The sequence below is a fragment of the Chlorocebus sabaeus genome, chromosome 13 (assembly GCF_047675955.1).
Source record: "Chlorocebus sabaeus isolate Y175 chromosome 13, mChlSab1.0.hap1, whole genome shotgun sequence".
NCBI classification, from domain to species: Eukaryota; Metazoa; Chordata; class Mammalia; order Primates; family Cercopithecidae; genus Chlorocebus; species Chlorocebus sabaeus.
The window spans coordinates 67,421,504-67,434,584 of record NC_132916.1 but is presented as its reverse complement, the minus strand read 5'-3'; the positions used below and the strand labels follow the sequence as shown (position 1 = coordinate 67,434,584).

The 13,081-nt window shown below is 41.4% G+C and overlaps 1 protein-coding gene across 1 annotated transcript in view; it reads left to right on the top strand.

Moving 5' to 3' along the window:
- HIVEP2 (HIVEP zinc finger 2) overlaps nt 1–13,081 on the top strand; it is an 87,992-nt gene that overhangs the window by 60,315 nt on the left and 14,596 nt on the right. Inside the window, exons 3-5 of the mRNA XM_038000794.2 lie at nt 2,677–2,721; nt 3,723–9,296; nt 10,324–10,478. Of these exons, the coding sequence (XP_037856722.2) occupies nt 4,110–9,296; nt 10,324–10,478 (5,342 nt within the window). The 5' untranslated portion in view covers nt 2,677–2,721; nt 3,723–4,109. The remainder of the gene's footprint in view (nt 1–2,676; nt 2,722–3,722; nt 9,297–10,323; nt 10,479–13,081) is intronic.

The window sequence follows — 13,081 nt, the reverse complement described above, 5'->3', positions numbered from 1 at the left end:
ATTTAGGTGAAGATGTTATTGAAGATGTATTATTTTAAGTTGGAATAAAACTTAATGGAGAATGGTGGTGAGTCCTCCTAGACTTAGAAGTCATCAAATTTAGATCTGAATTTTGGTTCTGAAACCCAACCTCTCTAAGAATCATTCTCAACTCTAAAATAGGTGTAATAATACCCTTAGCATAGGGGTATAATGAAGATAAAATAAGACAATGTACATGAAACTCTTTAACAGTATGTGTCAGCCCATAGTAAATATATAGTAAATGACAGCCATTATCATTGTTATAATGAACAGTGGAACTGCATGCATAGATCAATACCATGATACAGTATTAAATCTGAAAAGTAACTTAGAAATTACTCACTTCAAACTCTGAGTCCTAATTGAGGATTCACTCATGCTTGTCTTGAATTGGAGATGTAGCATACTTCCGTTTTAAAGGATATTATTTACCTCTGCAAATCTGACAGAGGCTGTGTCTACATGAACCTTAAATATTTAGTTAATTAAACACAGTCAGCCAATTCAGAATCAACATTGTGTCTTCTTCTTGTTAGCATGGTTCCTGGAATTGACAGAAGTAAATTTGCATTGGAATATTATGAGGCCATCACTTCTGCTTCAGTTTTCGCCTCATTTTCTATAGAGGGATGCTACAGAAAATTATTGCGCAGTAAAAAATTAAATCCAACAGCAAAACTTTTTAGCAAATTGAAATTAATATCTTTGCTTAGTTTTTGGACTGCTGCTTTACAAATCTCTTAGGCTTCATGGCCATTAAGAGAAGGAATCTTTGAGTACAGATGTCTTACTACAAATACCTGGGGGCTACTGATTTCTCACCCAAAGACTTACTGTTCCTGTGGGAATTTCCAGGTGTTTTTCCCCTTTCAAAGTGCAACTTCTCTCATCATCATCATCACAGTCAAATTCTATGTTAGGGAGAAAATTGCCCATGGAAGTAAGACTACTATTTGAGTTTTGCTTTAGGAATCTGCAGTACGTCTGCATGGTAGCATTTTTAAAAATTATTAACCAGTGTTTTATTTAAAAAGATAAACATGCTCATGTTAAGAAACATAAACAAAAATTAAACTTACTGAAAGTCATGAGGTGAAAGGTAAAAATCCTTTCTTTGCTTTTCCTCTGAATCCCAGGTTCCACTTTTTTTTTTTTTTTTTTTTTTTTTTTTTTTTTTTTTTTTGAGATGGAGTTTTGCTCTTGTTCCCCAGGCTGGAATGCAATGGCTCCATCTTGGCTCAGTGAAACCTCTGCCTCCCGAGTCCAAACAATTCTCCTGCCTCAGTCTCCCAAGTAGCTGGGATTACAGGCATGCACCGCCACGCCCAGCTAATTTTTTGTATTTTTAGTAGAGACGGAGTTTCTCTATGTTGATCAGGCTGGTGTCCATGCTGTCTGGCATCCTCACAGGAATTTTCTGTTGATCAATTGTTCCTCTTTTTCACCCATAGGATTAACAATGTGTCTTCATACTAGGGTGCAATAAGCTTTTCTTGCATTTAATGTTACTATTCCCTGAACAAGTTTCTATATTGGCACTTATAGCTGTACTTTCTTTCAAATGCCTCAGTTTTATAATTGAGCTATAATTTATTTAAGCAGTTCTTGTACATATATTAGTGTGCGCTTGTACAAGGACACCTGTAAGGATATATTTCCAGCAGTGGAATTTCTAGGTCAATGTGTATGATCTTTTTTATTTTGATAAACTGACACATTGCCTACCAAGGAAACATCTGAGGTTTTATGACAGTTGATACAGTTTATCATTGAAGTTCTCAGAATCCTCTGGGTACCTCATTGAACACTGCCTTAAGGAAGTCAAGTATTCACTTAAAATTGAACGATTACTTAGTTGTCAAGTCTTCCTGAACCATAGGCCCTCATCTAGAGGACTCCTTCACTTTGCCATTATGTAAATTTCCTCAAAAGGAAATTTATTCTTTTTAAACATAAACATTCAAACCTATCAGGAAAATAAAAAAAAAAAAAAAAACTAAACAAAAAAACCCACTATTTTCAGCCAGGTGAGGTGGCTCACACCTATAATCCTAATACTTTGGGAGACCAAGATTGCTTGAGCCCAGGAGTTTGAGACCAGCCTGGGCAATATGGCAAGACCTCATCTCTACAAAAAGTACAAAAATTAGATGGGTGTAGTGGTGTACACCTTTAGTCCCAGTTACTTAGGAGCCTAAGGTGCGAGGATCGCCTGAGCTCAGGGAGGTCAGGGCTGCAGTGAACAGTGATTCCACCACTGTACTCAAGCCTGGGCACCAGAGTGAGACTCTGTCTCAAAAAACAAAACAAAAAATTCCCACTATTCTCAACTTTTAGTATCTAGGGAATTAGAACTAGGCTGATTACATTTAAATAACTAAGACATTTGATAATAATAATTGTATATCTTAGAAAATATTACCATGATGTTTTTATAATATTTTCTCTGAGTTATTTTTGAGTCACAGTGTCAATATAAGGTTTACTCTTCTGGTGTAATGCTTTCTGAAACAGTTTCTAGCTTTTGTTTTAGGGTACATAGCTTTGTGAACCCTTTATATAATGAACTGGAAATTGGAATTTGTATTTGTATATATCAATGGTATGGTTTAATGGAACAATTTGTCCTAACTGCATTTATTTTGTATCCAGGAAGCGTCAGGACAATCATGCCCATGAGAGCTCTAAACTGTTCAGGTAATCATTTAATTTTTAAACTGTCCTATAAATATGCTTTGCTTTCCATATTAAGAAGACTTTATAATTGTTTTGTTTAGATGCACCCTTTTATCTTTTCCAAATTTCTGTGACATCTGATTCTTACAGCCTTGATGTCATTTCACTAATCACTGATTTTAAGCTGTAAAATAAAGCTATACTTTATAGTAATATATAATACTTTATGAATTTTATAAAACATGTATTTTATATATGTATGCTTATATGTATACTGTTATATTTATATTTTATATTAATGTATAACATGTATATGGCTTTTTTTTTTTCTGAGATGGAGTCTCGCTCTGTTGCCAGGCTGCAGTGCAGTGACATGATGTCAGCTCACTGCAACCTCCGCCTCCCGGGTTCAAGCGATTCCCCTCCCTTAGCTTCCCGAGTAACTGGGACTACAGGTGCATGCCACTACACCTAGCTAATTTTTGTATTTTTAGGAGAGGCGGGGTTTCACCATGTTGGCCAGGATGGTTTCGGTCTCTTGACCTCATGATCCACCTGCCTCAGCCTCCCAAAGTGCTGGAATTACAGGAGTGAGCCACCATGCCTGGCCACATATTTTTTGTATTAAGCTATAAAGCATATCCCTATATAGAGATCTGTAATACACTTTGGCATACAAATCATAAAACTTGGTTAGGAATAGCTCTAATTTTTTTAATGGGGCTTTCTAAAATCTTATACTTTTGTAGATAATATCCATCAAGGATATTTTTCTAAAGTTAAAGATATTTAAAAGAGTGACCAAAATTCAAACATGGAAGAGACTTACATTTAATGCTGAGTTTGAAATTAATATATTTTAATTGTGGAATTAATGTAATCTCAATAAAAATAATTCCTTGGAGTAAGAAGCATTTCAAATTTATCTGATTTCTGGTTGGTTAGTTAGGTTTTTTTTTTTTTTTTTTGGTTTCTTATTTGGAACTGTTATGACAATCTCTTTGTATTTTCTTTTTCTTCAGGTCATTTTATCTTAGTGAAACTGGCAATTGAACTTTGCTCTAGTTGATGGGCAAAATTTCTTCTAGACTATTCATCATCCCAATTTCATCCTAGTTGAAAATTTTCAAATGCCGTAAGAAATCTTTATAGATTTGCACTTAGCTTTTGGATGGACATTTCTACAATGGAGAGAACTGTGTTATAGCCCTGGTCCAAGGACATTACTATCTAATGCCCATCGACTGTGGTGTGCGTGTGGAAGGTTCCAAAGAGAAGGAGCAATCAGCAAGTTTGCAGACCCCTTGGAACATGGAAGCAACCAAGCTTTAAGAAGCACAGCTTTGGAGATACTCCATGAGTCTGCACCGCTTTCAGGGGAACTAGCACTTAAGACCTTGTGTAACAAAATGGACACTGGGGACACAGCTCTAGGACAAAAGGCTACCTCAAGGTCTGGAGAAACTGATAAAGCATCAGGTAGATGGAGACAGGAACAATCGGCTGTTATTAAGATGAGCACTTTTGGCAGTCAAGAAGGACAGCGGCAACCACAAATAGAGCCTGAGCAAATCGGAAACACAGCATCAGCACAACTGTTTGGTTCTGGGAAACTGGCCTCCCCTAGTGAAGTGGTGCAGCAAGTCACAGAGAAGCAATATCCACCGCATCGTCCGAGTCCTTACTCATGCCAACACTCACTCTCTTTCCCTCAGCACTCATTGCCACAGGGGGTCATGCACAGCACCAAGCCACATCAGAGCCTCGAAGGTCCTCCGTGGCTTTTCCCTGGCCCTTTGCCATCCGTTGCCTCCGAGGACTTATTTCCTTTTCCTATACATGGCCACAGTGGTGGTTATCCTAGAAAAAAGATTTCAAGTCTGAACCCTGCTTATAGCCAATACTCCCAGAAAAGTATCGAACAGGCAGAAGAGGCTCACAAGAAAGAGCACAAACCCAAAAAGCCTGGCAAGTACATTTGCCCTTACTGCAGCAGAGCGTGTGCCAAACCTAGCGTACTGAAAAAACACATCAGGTCCCATACTGGGGAGCGGCCATATCCATGTATACCTTGTGGTTTCTCTTTCAAGACAAAGAGCAATTTGTACAAGCACAGGAAGTCACATGCCCATGCAATTAAGGCAGGATTAGTACCTTTCACAGAGTCAGCTGTATCTAAATTGGACCTAGAGGCTGGTTTTATTGATGTAGAAGCAGAAATACATTCAGATGGTGAACAGAGTACAGACACAGATGAGGAGAGTTCTTTATTTGCTGAGGCTTCTGACAAAATGAGTCCTGGCCCACCCATCCCACTGGACATTGCCAACAGAGGTGGCTATCATGGGTCATTGGAAGAATCACTGGGAGGTCCAATGAAGGTGCCGATTTTGATTATTCCTAAAAGTGGGATTCCTCTCCCTAATGAAAGCTCTCAGTATATGGGCCCTGATATGCTACCAAATCCATCTTTAAATACTAAGGCTGATGATTCGCACACAGTCAAACAGAAACTTGCACTAAGACTGTCAGAGAAAAAAGGACAAGATTCTGAGCCATCGCTCAACCTTCTGAGCCCGCACAGTAAAGGAAGCACTGATTCTGGTTACTTTTCTCGCTCAGAAAGTGCTGAGCAGCAAATAAGCCCTCCCAACACAAATGCAAAGTCTTATGAAGAAATCATCTTTGGAAAATACTGTCGGCTTAGTCCGAGAAATGCACTCAGTGTTACAACCACAAGTCAGGAGCGTGCCGCAATGGGTAGGAAGGGCATAATGGAACCATTACCTCACGTAAACACCAGGTTGGATGTCAAGATGTTTGAAGATCCTGTTTCACAGCTGATCCCAAGCAAGGGAGACGTCGACCCCAGTCAAACGAGCATGCTGAAATCCACTAAGTTCAACAGTGAGTCTAGACAACCCCAGATGATTCCATCATCTATCAGGAATGAAGGAAAACTTTATCCAGCAAACTTCCAAGGCAGTAACCCGGTTCTCTTAGAAGCTCCTGTAGACTCTTCACCCCTTATTAGAAGCAACTCAATGCCAACTTCTTCAGCAACTAATCTAACTATTCCTCCTTCTTTGAGAGGAAGTCACTCATTTGACGAAAGGATGACTGGTTCCGACGATGTATTCTATCCAGGGACCGTGGGCATACCCCCTCAGCGCATGCTAAGAAGACAAGCAGCATTTGAACTGCCTTCAGTACAGGAGGGCCATGTGGAGGTCGAGCACCATGGCAGGATGTTGAAGGGTGTCAGCAGTTCATCCCTGAAGGAAAAGAAATTGTCTCCTGGGGACAGGGTTGCGTATGACTATGACGTCTGTCGGAAACCCTATAAGAAGTGGGAGGACTCTGAAACACCAAAGCAAGGCTACAGGGACATTTCCTGCTTGAGTTCTTTAAAACATGGTGGAGAATATTTCATGGATCCTGCGGTGCCATTGCAGGGAGTACCAAGCATGTTTGGAACTACCTGTGAAAACAGGAAACGCCGGAAAGAGAAGAGCGTAGGGGATGAAGAGGACACCCCCATGATCTGCAGCAGCATCGTAAGCACTCCCATGGGCATCATGGCTTCCGATTATGACCCCAAACTGCAGATGCAGGAAGGAGTCAGGAGTGGATTTGCCGTGGCTGGACACGAAAACCTTTCTCATGGTCACACGGAACGCTTTGACCCATGTCGGCCCCAACTGCAGCCCGGAAGTCCATCTCTTGTGTCAGAGGAGTCACCTTCAGCCATTGATTCAGACAAGATGTCAGACCTAGGGGGCAGGAAACCTCCTGGAAATGTGATTTCTGTGATTCAGCACACCAACTCGCTGAGCCGACCCAATTCATTTGAAAGATCTGAGTCAGCCGAACTTGTGGCTTGCACACAGGATAAAGCCCCTTCCCCTTCAGAGACTTGTGACAGTGAGATTTCAGAAGCCCCAGTGAGTCCTGAGTGGGCTCCACCCGGGGATGGTGCAGAAAGTGGGGGGAAACCCTCTCCATCTCAGCAGGTGCAGCAGCCGTCCTATCACACACAGCCCAGGCTAGTTCGGCAACACAACATCCAGGTTCCTGAGATTCGAGTGACCGAGGAGCCTGATAAACCCGAGAAGGAGAAAGAAGCCCAGAGCAAAGAGCCAGAGAAGCCTGTGGAAGAATTTCAGTGGCCCCAGAGAAGTGAGACTCTTTCCCAGCTCCCCGCGGAGAAATTGCCACCCAAAAAGAAGCGTCTGCGACTTGCCGATATGGAGCACTCCTCAGGGGAGTCCAGCTTTGAATCCACAGGCACAGGCCTCTCCCGCAGCCCCAGTCAAGAAAGCAACTTGTCTCACAGCTCCAGTTTCTCCATGTCTTTTGAAAGAGAAGAAATCAGTAAGCTTTCTGCACTTCCTAAGCAGGATGAGTTTGGGAAGCATTCAGAGTTTCTGACTGTCCCTGCTGGTTCATACTCATTGTCTGTCCCAGGCCATCACCACCAGAAAGAGATGCGACGCTGCTCATCAGAGCAGATGCCTTGTCCTCACCCAGCAGAAGTCCCAGAAGTTCGCAGCAAATCATTTGATTATGGGAATCTGTCCCATGCTCCTGTGTCGGGAGTGGCAGCCTCCACGGTATCACCGTCCAGGGAGAGGAAGAAATGCTTTCTGGTGCGGCAAGCTTCCTTCAGTGGCTCCCCAGAAATCGCCCAGGGTGAGGCCGGCATGGATCAGAGTGTGAAGCAGGAGCAGCTGGAGCACCTGCATGCTGGCCTCCGGTCCGCGTGGCACCATGGCCCGCCTGCTGTGCTGCCTCCTCTTCAGCAAGAGGACCCAGGGAAGCAGGTGGTGGGTCCTTGTCCCCCGCTGAGCTCAGGGCCACTGCACCTGGCCCAACCACAGATCATGCACATGGACAGTCAGGAATCTTTGAGAAATCCCTTGATCCAACCAACATCCTATATGACAAGCAAACACTTACCTGAACAGCCACACTTATTTCCACATCAAGAGACAATTCCATTTTCTCCAATCCAGAATGCCTTGTTTCAGTTTCAATATCCTACAGTTTGTATGGTTCATTTACCAGCTCAGCAGCCTCCCTGGTGGCAGGCGCATTTCCCACATCCCTTTGCTCAGCCCCCTCAGAAGAGCTATGGCAAGCCCTCTTTTCAGACAGAAATCCATTCGAGCTATCCCTTAGAGCATGTGGCAGGGAACACTGGAAAGAAACCTGCTGAGTATGCGCACACGAAAGAGCAGACCTACCCGTGTTATTCAGGAGCATCAGGGCTACACCCAAAGAACCTTCTTCCAAAGTTTCCATCAGACCAGAGCAGTAAGTCAACCGAAACGCCCTCCGAGCAAGTTCTTCAGGAAGATTTTGCCTCGGCAAATGCTGGGCCTTTGCAGTCCCTCCCGGGAACAGTGGTTCCTGTTCGGATCCAAACACACGTACCGTCTTATGGAAGTGTCATGTACACAAGCATTTCTCAGATACTTGGGCAGAATAGCCCTGCCATTGTCATATGCAAAGTCGATGAGAATATGACCCAAAGGACACTGGTCACCAATGCAGCCATGCAAGGGATAGGATTCAACATTGCCCAGGTGCTGGGGCAGCATGCTGGCTTGGAGAAGTACCCCATTTGGAAAGCACCTCAGACTTTACCCCTCGGCTTAGAATCCTCAATCCCCTTGTGTTTACCTTCCACCTCTGACAGTGTGGCCACCCTGGGAGGTAGCAAGCGAATGCTTTCTCCAGCCAGTAGCTTGGAGCTCTTCATGGAAACCAAGCAGCAGAAAAGGGTCAAAGAAGAAAAGATGTATGGACAGATTGTGGAGGAGCTTAGTGCTGTGGAGCTCAACAACTCAGACATCAAAAAGGACCTCTCCCGCCCCCAGAAACCCCAGCTGGTTCGACAAGGGTGTGCTTCTGAGCCAAAAGATGGCTTGCAGTCAGGGTCATCTTCCTTCTCCTCTCTGTCACCCTCCTCATCTCAAGACTATCCTTCTGTTAGCCCGTCTTCCAGGGAGCCATTCCCGCCCAGCAAGGAGATGCTTTCTGGTTCCCAGGCACCACTTCTGGGGCAGAAGTCCAGTGGGCCTTCTGAAAGCAAAGAATCTTCAGATGAATTAGATATCGATGAGACGGCATCGGACATGAGCATGAGCCCACAGAGTTCTTCATTACCAGCGGGAGATGGTCAGCCGGAAGAGGAAAGGAAGGGCCACAAGCGGCCTGTTGGCATGCTGGTCCGCATGGCCTCTGCCCCCAGTGGGAACGTGGCAGATTCAACTCTTCTTCTCACGGACATGGCAGATTTCCAGCAGATTCTTCAGTTTCCCAGTCTGCGGACAACAACTACTGTGAGTTGGTGCTTCTTGAATTATACAAAACCCAGTTATGTGCAACAGGCCACCTTCAAATCCTCAGTTTATGCTTCATGGTGCATTAGTTCCTGTAACCCAAACCCATCAGGATTGAACACCAAGACCACACTGGCTCTGCTGAGGTCCAAGCAAAAAATCACTGCAGAAATTTATACTCTGGCTGCTATGCATAGGCCTGGAACCGGCAAGCTTACATCATCAAGTGCTTGGAAGCAGTTTACTCAGGTAACAAATATTGTTTTAGGAAGAACTCTGTATTGTGGATTTGATTGCTGAGCAGACTACATAGTGAAGGATATAAGGCCAAAAAAAATATACAAGGAAAATGAAGGTCAGTGTGGGGGCGTTCTCAGAAAGTCTGGCCTTACTCAGGAGTGGAAGAAGCCACTGACTGCACTGGGTTCTGAGGTCTCAGACATGGCCCAAATACTGAAAGTGTCACTTTCTGTATTTTCAGAAGGAAAAGCCTACATTTATGCTTTTAAAATGTAAAAATTTGGGTGCCATGAAATCCTACCACTGGGATTAATTCCCATAGGTTATTTTCCTTCTGACCTTTGTGAGTGACCTAGCAGGTCTAATTTTCTTTGGGTGTGAGGAATTCAGGGAATTGTGAAGTGGGCCATAGAGCAGGGAGTGGAGGCTGAAAGGAAAGACAAGGATGGAGGACTGAGCTTTGCAAAGGCTGCAGAGCTTACTCTCATTGACGAGACATCTATATCCTTCAAAACTTATTTTTCCAAGTTGCTGGCTGGTTTGTTCCTACAAGAACCATCAATGCCTTCCATGCAAAATTATAAAAATATTAAGGGGCATTTTGAAATTTCTGCTAAATTAGTAAGGAAGCAAATACAGGATTTAAAAATATGTTTTCACTTCTATCGGTTACCATTCAATAATTTTTGAGACTACTTCCTTAATTAATATATATTGTTCTCATTGATACTTCGAAACATAGAATGTCTTTTAAGTATTAGCATTGCACAGAGTGCTGAGTGCATATGTGTATATATATTTTATATATAAAATATATATTTATACAATATATATCTAACAGAATGTTGAATTTATTCAGTGGAAACTGTCATTCTTATCTGATTTTATCCCTAGTGGCCCTTAGTTTATATAACTAGTTCCTGGCCTTTTGGTACAGAATTTAGGCTCATTTTTAGAGATTATGGAAGAGTGGGACATAGGAGCTCCTGTGTCTTGGAGAAAGCATGTGAAATGATTCTCTCTTCTTGTCTTACAGATGAAACCTGATGCGTCCTTTTTATTTGGCAGCAAACTAGAAAGGAAACTAGTGGGAAATATCTTAAAGGAAAGAGGGAAAGGAGATATTCATGGAGATAAAGATATTGGATCCAAACAAACTGAGCCAATCCGAATTAAAATATTTGAAGGAGGGTAAGGAAACATAAGTGCAAATGTAAAATGTTCAGTTATAGGTCAGAGTAAATGGTCCAGAATGTCTGCATGGAAAAAGTACTGTCTAATCTGGTTGGGAGCTGAAAGTAAATTCCTTTTCTATTCACATTTCTGAACTCTGGCTGGTAACAGATCATAAGTTCATGCCCTTGCTTTTGGGATTTGCTTTTCATAAAAATGTCCCTAATGGATATCATTCAAGCCTCTTCCTTAAATTTCCACCCCTCTAATTTATTATGAAATCTACTAAATTGGGGACACTTGATGTCATCTAAGTTTATTCATTCTTTGATCATTTTATAGGTATTTGTTTTAATGATGGACATATTTTTATTCTATGCTTACAAAAGTCAGATCATGCACAATTGTGTATAATCTTCAGAACTAGTTAATTTTTTCATTTATTTTTCTTATTATATAAACTGGAGGCTTTAATGGGATTTCACCGGTTCCATCAATATCCTTTTCTGCCCCAGGTTCCAAGTCAGGGTACCACATTGCCCGCACTTGTCTTGCCTTCCCAGTCTTCTCTGGTCTATGACGCTTTCTCTGTATTTAGGAATTTCTTTTCAAATCTTGAGTCCTGAGTCATAGAAACTCAAGTAATAAGGTTCAAAGACTTTGTTGTTTGTGAAGTTAAGAAAAATTACACATGTGTAATATCTTGTTTCAGATTTTGATATGTATCTTTCATCCAGTCACATAGAAGGAAAACCCTACACTTAGGCTTTTAAAATTTAAAAATTTTGAAGCATGCTAACCACATTTTGGAGATTATGATGTAATTAGCCTTATCTCTACAACAAATCTATTATTTACATATTTTCATTGGCATGACTTTATTCCAATTATATTTGGAGGACAATAATGTTATTTGTTTGACTATAAAATGTGGAATGTGGTTGGGCGTGGTGGCTCACGCTTGTAATCCCAGCACTTTGGGAGGCCGAGGCGGGCGGATCACGAGGTCAGGATATTGAGACCATCCTGGCTAACACAGTGAAACCCCGTCTCTACTAAAAATACAAGAAAATTAGCCGGGCGTGGTGGTGGGCGCCTGTAGTTCCAGCTACTTGGGAGGCTGAGGCAGGAGAATGGCGTGAACCCAGGAGGCAGAGCTTGCAGTGAACGGAGATTGCGCCACTGCACTCCAGCCTGGGCGACAGAGCGAGACTCCATCTCAAATAAATAAATAAATAAATTAATTAATTAATTTTTAAAAAGTGTGGAATGTTCAGTGAGATGAAATATCCTTTTTTCACCTAGCATTACCAGTTTGGAGATGGATTATTCTATTTGGTTCTCCCTTAGGTTTTGCCCTCTTTGGATGTCTAGCATTTTCACCACTAAAACCACAATTATACGTAGTCATGAAGCTTGTCTCGATATTTTTTTGACATCCACCATCTTTTAACACAAACGAGAGCAATATAGGTTTTATCTTTCCTCAGAGACTGAGTGGTCCCTGTGACTGAATCAACCCTCTCACATTCAGCAGCCTTCATAGCAGTGCACTTGCACCAATAGATTAGCGACCTCCACAATTACTCTATGCTTTGGGGAGCCCATCTCCACTAACGAAGGACACAAGTGAAAAAGCTTATGTGAACATTTTATTGCTGTGTTTTGGTGATCCAAAAGGATTGTGCCCATATTTCATTTCCTCCTCCTTTAATTGCCCCATTAGGGGCTGTGTCCCATTACTTCTTAATCTGTGGCCCAATTTCTGCCCAGTGTTGACTAAGTGTTTTTTCCAAACCTGATGTTGCCTCCTCTTATTTTGGCGATTGCAAAGTGATAGCTAAAAAAAAAAACCAAAGAAAGTATTACTGACCAAAATCTTAAGTGTATATTATCTAATTGATAGGTTTAGTAATACATTTAATAATTTAGTTAAACATAAATTTGAATTTTTTTCAAAATCCATCAATTATCAAGTAGATTCATGGGCCTGTAGAATTGTTGTATGATATTTTATTTACACAAGTTTTTCTAATACATCATTATATTTTATACAGAATTTTACTGTATTTTCATTCTGGAAGCAAGTTAATCAGCTAAGACATTGAAAATAAAATTATACTGCTTGATGATAAAATGCATTTCCCATCACTATGATGGTGGGCTATAGTAAGCTTGAAGTATCCTTCCCTGAAGAAAATTAGCTTTGTACAAAAGTATTTGTTTTGGTCTATATCTCTTAAGGAATTTCATCTAGTTAGGGGCAGAGAATAGTGAAATTTAAAGCTGAAAGATATTTGCATCTTTAGGGTTTTTTCCTACTTTATTGCAAAAGACAAAGATAAAATTCAAAATAATTTTGAAGAACAAGTAGAAGTCAAAATTCCTGGTGAAAGGGGGAAAATTTAAAGGAACCAAAGACATGCAAAATGGATTATTCATAGTTTTGAACAGTTTGTGCTTAATTCTCATCTGTATTGGTACCGACCAAAAAGTAGATAACGTTAAGATTAGATGTGAATTCATAACAGAGTTGCTGTTTAAATATGTGGATGGATTTCCTTTCTTAAAATTATTTCAATAGTTTGGTTGACTGAAGTTAAACTTGCTTTTATTCCTGT